At 40.5% G+C, this 10,712-nt stretch overlaps 1 protein-coding gene across 1 annotated transcript; it reads left to right on the top strand.

Annotated features, from left to right (window-relative positions):
* The first annotated feature begins 2,566 nt into the window (after positions 1-2,566).
* Positions 2,567-10,390, top strand: gpr17 (G protein-coupled receptor 17). The gene is made up of 2 exons (XM_059340855.1): positions 2,567-2,776; positions 6,217-10,390. The coding sequence occupies exon 2, from the start codon at positions 6,225-6,227 to the stop codon at positions 7,245-7,247; it is 1,023 nt and encodes a 340-aa protein (XP_059196838.1). The 5' UTR covers positions 2,567-2,776; positions 6,217-6,224; the 3' UTR covers positions 7,248-10,390.
* The last annotated feature ends 322 nt before the right edge of the window (positions 10,391-10,712 follow it).

Below are 10,712 nucleotides of genomic sequence, written 5' to 3' on the forward strand. Positions count from 1 at the left end.
CCAACTTAAATAAAAGTATTCTACATATTTCCAACTTCAATTTCTTTAATAACATGATTTCAAGTTATTCCTGTGTCTAAAGGGATTGCCCATAGAATTTCATCAGCATCTGGTGAACCAAATTCCTTTGAGATATTTACATGAACAGGAAGCCATGTTTTAATATTTGATTATTGATTCTTTTTTTCTTTGGATAGAAAAAATAATTTGTAAACACCATCATATAATCACAAATCGCTTGGGGGGGGGGGGGGGGGGGGGGGGGGGCTGTGAGAATAAACCAATGATTTGATCGTGTCAAATAGTGTCCTTGATTCCAAATAAGTAGTCTTGTTAAGTAAGGATGTTAGTTAATGTAGTGTAGTTATGAGTTGCGACTATAGTGATGAAGGTCATAAAATAATACCATGGAGGCTTCTTAGTCTGAGCTAAGACGGCAGTGCATTACAGCTCTCCTCTCATTCTTTCCTTTCACAATAAAAGGCCTAGACACACTACTTATCACCAGAGGGAACTTCAATTTACTCAGCATTTTGGTGAAGAGGCAATGCAACAACATAGCTACAGTATTAAAGTTTTATTCATGTGACGTTTAGTCACCTTTAATAACATGTAATTTCAGTCTCATGGAAAAGCAAAAAGCCAGGTGTCACTAGCTAACGTTGCCAATGCTAGCGTTGCCAATTTACCATCAGATGAGTGGACTACCCATGCAGCTACTGTAGCTAACGTTATGTGGTGAATTCAGTTGTTGGGTGGTCCAGCACTGTTATCTGAGGTCAAAACAATCACAGTTATATTAACTTGATGAGCATGTTCACCGTTGTTGTAACATTACCATAAGCATTAGCTTGTAAGCTGTAAAACAATTCAGGAATTCAGGGTTTATCTAAGCAGGGGGGAAAAATCAGTTTCAGCATTAAATATTTGGTCTTTGTACTGTATTCTATTGAATGTAGTTTGAAAAGGATTTGCTAATCACTGCATTCTGTTTTTATTTACGTTTGTCACAGTGCCCCAATTCTTTTGCAAATTGGGTTGTAATAGCACCTCATACTGAGATATTGACAGTTACAAAGCACAGGGGAAATAAAAAGAATACTGACGACCAAATAAAATACTTAAGTATTCAATCTCATCCCTAGTTGAATAAATGTTTTCCCTCATAAAACCCCAAAGCCAATTTTGTTTATATTAAGCGCGTTTCCATTAGGGTACTTTTATATGGCTTGGGAGAGAGGATCCGGCCAAAATCCGCACAACTTCAACGGTTAGCGGCTCAGAAAGTACCTGTCTCTGGTAGGTACTTTCTGAGCCGCTACTAACTAGTCGACGCTGATTGGATACGGTTGAGGCGGGATATGACGTAAGTAGAACTCGACACAATCACAACATAACAGCGCAATTTTTAGAAGAAGCCAAAGAAGAGAAGACGATGGACAAAGGAAAAAGAATGACCCCCGACGCCACATCGGCCTTTTGTCAGCGTTGCGTCACTGACGTCAAAGTCAAAATTGTCACTGAATAATCACGTAGGTGTCGCAGAACTATTTACATCATACATACCTCTAGAGAACATTTTAATTTCCTAAAACTGATTTTGTTGTTCCATTCAATAAGCATTTATTTTCTGCTAAACATTTTCCCAGTGGAAGCCTCTTGGTGAGTGTAACTGTTCTAAATGTTTGGAGCATGTTATTCTCTTTGAACAGCCGGGAGCCGCTCCTTCACAGCAGCAAGAAGAATGATATATTTATGATAGTAAGCACTTACACAAGGCAATGTTTTTGCTTCAGGGTTACGAGACGCGCATCAGACAGAGCTGAGGAGCCGAACAAAGGCTGGGGCCGTCCCAATTAGGAGTTGGCAGTAGATTAACAGGATAGTGCTGTCAAAGCTTCTCCCCAGCCCTGCGCAGATAGTGCCTCTATTCAAGTCTACAGAATACCATTTGCATATCGATGATAGAGAGAAGAGAAAGGGTCGATGTGTCTGACACACAGCTGTGATCTCCTTGTATGAAAGAAATATTATCCCCCCTCAGCCAGCGGGTACTCTCTCCACATCTGTCCGATGGCTATGTGACTGATTATTTTGGGCATTCCAATTCAGGATGCCCCCAGGAGGCAAGAGAGCAACAAGGCCCTCTGTTTCCTCGCAGCGTCCCCGCCCCTCCCCGCTCTTGTTTTTCACTTGCTCTCCTATAGGGAATGGGGCCCTCTGTAGAGCTACACAGACCATCCACAAAAGATCATCTCTGAGACTTTAGTCATAAACTTCTAAATTAACAACACAGTCCATCTTCTATCTATCAGTGGGGGGGTGGGAGTTCATAGTAAAGCCACTCGGTGCACCACGAGGCCTCGTTTCCATGGAGTCATACCCGAGGACTCGTTGCGACTGAGGCATGCCATTCTTCTCTCCGCTGCTAAAATGTGCAGCTTATTCTGACTCAGGCTATTGTGGAGCGCACAAGTGGCTCTCTGAGGAGAAGGGGATGGAGAAAGAAAGGGTGGGGTCAAGGTTCAAACGAAAGGCTCCCATTGGGACTCCCTTTCTGTTATCAAATTTGTCGAGACACAAAAAGAGCTACAGTCTCATTCCCGAGAACATCTTGAGGCAGAGAAAGGGAGTCGTAGGACAGCATTCTTTGTGTCAGTTCTTCCAGAGCTCCGCCAGTCGCACTCCCAGTCTTCACTCTGCTGCTGCCCTGATTGTTCACCAGTTGAATTGTCCCTTCAAGAAGTTCATTCACTGCAAAGCTCTAAAAGCTCAGGTAAGTCTTTTTATTTCACCTTACATTTGAGCAATAGAGATGTATTTAATTATGTTTTTTTAACAAAGTCTGACCCCAGGAGAGGGATTGTTTTCATAGTACACTCTGTATTCAAGTGGCATAGATGATAACTCTAACAATAATAGTATTTATTCTGTAACTGTGTCACTTTTGTCATCTCAAAACAGCATTTTGACTTATTTTTTTTAGAGTATGTATTGATGACAATCTGCTTTTTAACATTGGAAGGATGAATATCAAGTAAACTCACTTTTAATCCAATCAGCACATTTCACAGCTACTTTATTGTACTTGAGTATTATTGGACGAGTGTTAACAATAGAAGACTGTATACACATTACAGCTGTGACAGTTTTGTCACAACAAATTGTCACTGACTAATCTCTAAAAAAAGGCAGGATGCTCCGTCTCCTCTCAGCCAACAGATCTGCTTACCCAGATCATTGTGGTGAAGGCATATTTCAGGATTGCCTCTGTTTAGGATTATCCCTCTGGGATCCGTATTTATGGGAGCTTTTCCATTGAGCTGTGCTGCTCCGGGTTTGTTATCCCTGCTGGGACTGCAGCCCTTTTCTTTGGGGCTCCTGAATGAGTCTGAGCTTTGGCTGAGAAATGCCCTCCGTTGTGGGTCTCACCGCTCCAGTCGGTGCAGGAGCGTAGCATGCACTGAAAAGAGCCACGCTGCTGCATCTGGTTGGTTCCTAATGGGCCAAAGGTCCAGACTGAGCTGGTGATTTAGCCCAGTCAGATAAAGGGACAATCCCTTACCCTTTTTATTAAACAGCCCTGCATGGGTGCAGCATTATTTAATCACATTGGTGAGCTGTTTGTATATTTTGGAGCCTCCCTTCAGCTATAGAAACATCTGTGGGATGACAAATTCATCCCTGCAGCACATGGTTTAATGCTGTTCTTGGAACCTCCATAGATTGTTAAAGTGAAAGTTCAAGAGAGGCTTTTTCTGAGATTAATTATAGCTGGTCACACCCCAGTGGTGTTTGTGTAGATGTTGAGCTAAAGCAGAAGAGGAGATAAAAACAAAATGAGAGGAGTGGACAGTTGGGGCTTGCCAGGGGTGCAAAGGGAGGAGTGGGTGGTCATTTTTGGGTGTGTCTGAATATTTCTCTAAAATTGTAAATGAAACAGATGTGCAATCCTTTGAGGAATGTTGGAAATTATACGGGTCAATTTCACACTTTAAAAGCTGTTACTGAGGAGAGTCAAATAGTGTCAAAACAGAAATGTGCCTGCAAAAATACAGTTGCAAGAAAAAGTATGTGAACCCTTTGAAATGACCTAATTTTCTGCATTAATTTGTCAAAGTGTGATCAGATCTGTATCTTGGGTACAGACAAACACAAGTGCTTAACCTAATACCACCCAAACAATTATAATGGCCCAGTCAGAACCATGACCTCAATCCAATAGAGATGCTGTTGAATGACCTGAAGAGAACAAAAAACTGTCAAATCCATATTTCATGTTGTTAGCAGATTTTTTTTTATTTTTAAATTAAACCTCCTGTTATGTTGCTGGTCAAATTGAACCATTTCAACGTAAAAAAAAATAAATAAATAAATAAATAATATTTTTTTCACAAAAATATTTTTTTAATGTAAAATAATAAAAAATCAATGTCATGTAAATTTTAAAATTTGTATTTTATATGCAGGTCTTTCCAATGTACATTCAAAAAAGTTTTAACATGCATTTTTCATGAAAAACGAGTGAATTATCCTCATTGAACCATGATCTGTGAGAGGTAAAGAACATCATTGCGCTAAATATTGATTGAAATGGTTAGTATTGGAGTTATTAATGAAATATAAAGAATTTTGATTGGGATTGGGATTTTTTAGTTTCTGATACTTTTGGATAATTAAACATGCCCCGGGTCAAATTGACCCACAAACATTATTGCTGTTCCTGAGAAATAAACATAACTTGAGGGTTAAATGAATTACACTCTAAACACAAGTGTAGGGAGGTGGAGAGAGTGTGTAACCAAACTTTACAATAGCATACAAAAGAGCAATTTTGGATAGTGAAAGGCAACCTGATACTTACTTAAAATATGCTGGATTATTCACAAAATATGATTTATATATCAATATGTGTGTGATTTCAATATTTTTGATGAGAAAAACATTACATAGAAGTCAAGTCAAGCCAAAGTTTATTTATAGAGCACATTTAAAAACAACCTCAGTTGACCGAAGTGCACAGTTATATATAAGTACTACAGTTGTTTTCTGCTCACTATTATCTTGCACAGACAGACCCATTCCCATTCAAGTTTCACATAGTTTCCCTTTTTCAATGCCCCTTAAAGTTTACAGTAAAGTCTAGATAAAATAATTCTTGCTGACAAATCAGACTACAGGGCCAAGCTGTGAAGCTGTTAAAAGAAGAGTAAAGATCTGATGACTTCCTGAATTTAACAGTGTGTGCAGGAAGTCTCCTACTTGTAGTGGTCAGGATGAAGTAATTATCCGCTCTGAGGGCATGTGCACATTAGCCAGGGACACTGACATCTATTGTTACCTTGTGAGACTGGCACTGTGACAAATACCCTCCCTGCCTATTGTCAGTGTGTGTGTGTGTGTGTGTGTGTGTGTGTGTGTGTGTGTGTGTGTGTTAAGTAGTGCGGACAGGGGTTGGGTTTCCTGTCACTGGGGTAGTTTGCTGTCTGAATACTAACAATGATCTATTTTAGAAATCAAAAGCATGTGTTTCGAAACGTCAAATGACATAAGACCTGATCTGAAACTGTCAATGATGTAGGTTTTTGTATCCTGCAAGCACACATACAGTCATAGAAAAAAAATATTAGACCAATTTCTTCTTCTTACAATTAAAGGTATGCCATTTTCCATGGTTTTCTTGATAATAACTAAAACCATAAACAAGAAACCCATGGGAAATGGCTAGATATCAGCTCTTAAATTAAACTCTTATGAGCTATTTTTGTTGTTATCAAGTCAAGTCAAGTCAAAGTTTATTTATAGAGCACATTTAAAAACAACCTCAATTGACCAAAGTGCTGTACAGTTATTAAAATACAATAAAAATCATACACAAATATGTAAATAAATCAAAACAATGAAAACAATAAAATAATACAAAAACAATAAAATAGTAAAAATAAAAAAACCTCAATTTAAAAAGTTAAAGTTAAAAAGGAAATAAAAGAATAAAAAGTAAAAAAAAAATCATTATATTTGTCTAAACAAATGTACCTCTAGTTGTACCAGGCATTTAAATGAACAAGAAATTAAAGAAAACAAGGGTGGTCTAATATTTTTTTCCCCTGACTGTATGTTGCTTTATTAAGATAAGGATACATTTTTCTAGTTATACCTAAAAAAAAAAACACCTGTTTTTAGGATACGTTTATGACATTTTTTCTGTCTCACCAGCCACCACAATGGAGTCTGTTACAACAGAGCTGCCCTCTTTAATATTCAACGGGTCGTCATCAGCAAGCTGCGAGCCAGTGGATACAACCGTTGAGAACACACTGTTTGGATGCTTCTACATCCTGATTTTCTTCCTGGCGCTGAACGGTAACAGTCTGGCTCTCTGGATCTTCTCTCACCAGCGCGGCGCTTCATCTCCAGCTAACATCTTTTTGATCCATCTGGCGGTGGCGGACTTATCATACGTGATCATCCTCCCGCTGAGGGCCACCTACCACCTCACTGGAGGCCACTGGCCCTTTGGCGAGGTGCCCTGCAGAGTAACGGGCTTCTTGTTTTACGTCAACATGTACGCCAGCCTGTACTTCCTGGCCTGTGTGGCGGGGGACCGCTACCTGGCCGTGGTTCACGCTGTGAGGTCGCTGAAGGTTCGTCGTGCTCGCTACGCTCAGATAATCAGCTTCTCTTTATGGGCGCTGGTTACTGTCTCAATGGCGCCACTGCTCATCACCCACCAGACTGCAGAGGTGGACGGTGTGACCGTGTGTTTGCAGCTATACAGAGAAAAAGCGTCTCGCAATGCACTGATCTCACTGGCTGTGGCCTTCACGCCACCTTTCCTGGCCACCCTCTCCTGTTACCTGCTCATCATTCACAGCCTGCACCAGGGCTCCAGGTTAGAGCCGGCCCTCAAGCTCAGGGCCCTGCGCACCATTGGCCTGGTCATGCTCATCTATGTTGTCTGTTTCCTGCCTTATCATGTGAGCAGGGCCACTTTCATCCTGGGCTACAGCCACCCTGACGTCTCCTGCCACACACGCAGAGGCCTGCGCCTGGCCAACCGCCTCACCTCATCCCTCACCTGCCTCAATGGCGCCATGGACCCGCTGATCTACCTGTTTGGGGCGGAGAAGTTCCGCGGCACCCTGATGCGATTGTTTTGCAAAGATCAGGCAGGAGTGTCAGGAGCCACCAGCGGAGAGTTAAAGGGAACACATGAGAGCTCTGTGAGCGCCAAGTCTGAGTTTTGAGAAAGAGAAATTTGAACTCCATCTGGTCCACTGTCGAATAATCCATGGATTTCCAGCACAAGCAAAAATTGGTCTATCAATTGACTGTTGTGGGCTACAAGGTGCTGTAGTGGTTAGCACTCTTGCCTCACAGCAAGAGGGTCGCTGGTTCGACTCCTACCTGCGGCTCTTCTGTGTGGAGTTTGCATGTTCTCTTCGTGTCAGTGTGGGTTCTCATCAGGTACTCCGGCTTCCTCCCACAGTCCAAAAATATGCACTTAGGTATAATTGGTGACTCTAAATTGCCCGTAGGAGTGAATGAGAGCGTGATTGTCTGTCTCTATGTGTCTGCCCTGTGATAGTCTGGTGACCTGTCCAGAGTGTACCCCGCCTCTCGCCCAATGCCAGCTGGGATCGGCTCCAGCCCCCCGCGACCCGAGTGCGGATAAGCAGATAAGCGGTTAAGGATAATAAATTAATGAATTAATTGACTGTTGCCTTTGCCTGTCTGAAAACTAAAGGCTCATTCCACAAAGTGGTTATGTGCCAATGTAGCCCCATTAGCATGAATTTAAGGCCCAGTTCCACTGTCCACCTGACATCTCCTGTGTGAGTGCAGAGGGTGTAAGGACTCCATATGAACAGCACTTCGTCAAATCAAGCTACTTGGATAGGGGCATCCTGTGTCCAGTTCAGTGTGGGACTCCTATTCCATGTGTGATGTAATTAATTGTAGAGAATGTTCCCTATTTGAAAGCAAAATGGTACTTTGGGACCAAATCAGCATATTTCAATCATAAGACAAACAAGTTTTTATACTTCCAGGGACTTTCCTTAATTTTCCTTACTTCGTCTATGTTTTGCTTCAGTTTACGTTTTTATGCTTCCCAAAGTCCACTGCCATCGCAGTTGATTTTCATGCATCATGGGTTATCTGCACAAGCAAAGTTTACACAGTTGCTGACTTGCAGAAAGTGTTTGTAAAGTCAACCAGAGAACGCTTGGACACAAGCCGTCACCATCAAAGCCGTCAAAGCCTAATGAGACGATGAGGCTCCGGGCGCCTGTGACCTCAATGAGAATGAAGTTGTTGAGTCTACTGTTTCCACAAGCTTCTGATTTTTGTGTCAAACACCAAATGATTAGATATGTACATAGTCAACTTTTTTTTCTTTTTTTACTTTTTTTTGTATCCAGTACCAAATGTAATAAATACTTCTTAGCTTTGAATACATTTTCATTTTATTTTTTTTATCAGTGTTTATAGCCATGGTAGCAGCATGACTGGGGATGGCAGTGTTAGCCGGTCAGTTGGTCGGCTGAACCACACTGAAATATTTTAACAATTGAGGATGATTTGGAAAAACTTCTGTGACTTTTTCTGTCATCAGTAGGTCAAAATGTTGATTTGTTTGATTTGAATAAGAGTTTATTGCTATATTTTGTCAATCATTTGCCAGTGGACTTCTAAACTTGTTGGGCTGAGAGATACTGTATGAGCCTCAATGATGGTTTTTTGTATGTACAACCCCAATTCTAAAAAAGTTGGAACATGAAAACCCCCAGAATATACAATAATTTGCTAATCCTTTCTGACATATATTCAATTGAAAACTGTAGAAAGAAGATATATTTAAACTCCTGAAACCCATCTGGCCACTAGTGGCTTAGGATATGGGTAGGTCAGACCAAGGTTAGACCTTGTTTTGTTGAACTGATGTAGTTTCAGTTGTGCTTTACTCACATGGAAAGTAGAAGATGAAACCTTTCTCACATTCTTCAGTTATAAGCTCTGAATTCTGAATAAGATACTTTCTGGTTTCTTATTCACATTTTACACAGCATCCCAACTTTTTTGGAATCAGGGTTGTACAACCATATGAGTCACATCCCTCAGAGACTAACCGTTTGTCCTTCAATTGATACACAGGTTTCCATTTGTCCATAGCTCTATCTGCCTTTTGTTGCGAGGCCTCTATCTGCTTAGAGTCAAAAGTTGGAATTAATCCCAAAGCTTTGCTTTCGATAACATTTAAGACAAACATTTCACCTCTTGGGAACCAACAGTGGAACATTTTTCACACATAGAAAGACAAAGGATAACACTGCACTTAGCCACAAAACATTAAGAGCATGCATTGTATGTACAGTACAATCATGTTTGCATGCTAACACACTAAACTAAGATGTATGACTAAGATATAACTGCTTCATGCTCAAAGCTATGAGCTAACTGTACAGCTGTAATGTGCATTGTTTTTAGTTACACTATTAGCAAAACTACAAGAATATGTGGCTTGTGGTCATGTTGCTGGGGTTATGCTCCCAAAAATGTTTGTTTGCTTATGTAAGCCCATGGGGAAAAGACTTTTGAGCCCAATGGCATCACGTGACAGACCCTGGAGGTGTAATTCCACTGTTTGGCCGATATGAAAATTGGGTTCAAAGCCTGGCGCTCTTCCTGGTGACTTGAAAGAAATCTCAGATACTTGCGTTGGTGTGGTCATTTTGATCCACAGTCTGCAGTAATCAGGTGGTGGAGCCACAGTATCAAGGTCCCACCCATACACCTGACTGACCAATCACAAGTCAAGCACAGCTGTCAATCATGGCACCCCCTTTATATAGTATCAAACTCTAACTTAAACCAAACCAGTCAGAAAAATCCACTTTCACATACATCAGAGTGATAAGAACTGCATAAAATTACAAAAATGTCTTTCAGAAAAACTGATTTGACATATACTTATTTGGAAGTAACATTTTTTTTTTTTTAGTTTGTCCCATTTCCCATCCGCTAGCACAGAGATGACAGGATTTAATACTGCAACCTCAGGGGGGCGATCAAGATGTTTTGACAACAGTTTTGGGGAGCTGTGATGTCCTCCATCTTTTATATAAAGTCAGTGGTACTGACACTGTTCCTGTCAGAATGAGCAGTAATTATGTACAGTCATGGAAAAAAATATTAGCGAGATAATGATTTTGGTTATTATCAAGAAAATCATTGAAAATGGCTAGATATCAGCTCTTAAATTAAATTCTCATGAGCTATTTTTGTTGTTATCATTATATTTATCCAAACAAATGTACCTTTAGTTGTACCAGCCATTAAAATTAACAAGAAACTGTAGAAAACATGGGTGGTCTAATAATTTTTTCCATGACTGCATATGACCACCTAAGCTAAGATGCTGAACATGTTGAACATCAGCATGTTAGCATCACCATCGTGAGCATGTCAGCATGATGATGTTAGCATTTAGCTTCAAGCACCACTGTGCCTACAGTAGATTCAGCCTCTCAGAGCTGCTAGCATGGCTGTACACTTCTTTTAATATAAGGTGTATTTTTAAACCCACTTACAAATGTATTTTCTGTTATTTTTTGAATTGCTGGAAGACACCAGTAACATTTTTTTACTTTGCTTTTGCTCGACAAATCTTCATTGTACACATATTCTTCATTATCTATCACCTCCCTAAC

Source organism: Centropristis striata, chromosome 9 (assembly GCF_030273125.1).
Source record: "Centropristis striata isolate RG_2023a ecotype Rhode Island chromosome 9, C.striata_1.0, whole genome shotgun sequence".
Taxonomy (NCBI): Eukaryota; Metazoa; Chordata; class Actinopteri; order Perciformes; family Serranidae; genus Centropristis; species Centropristis striata.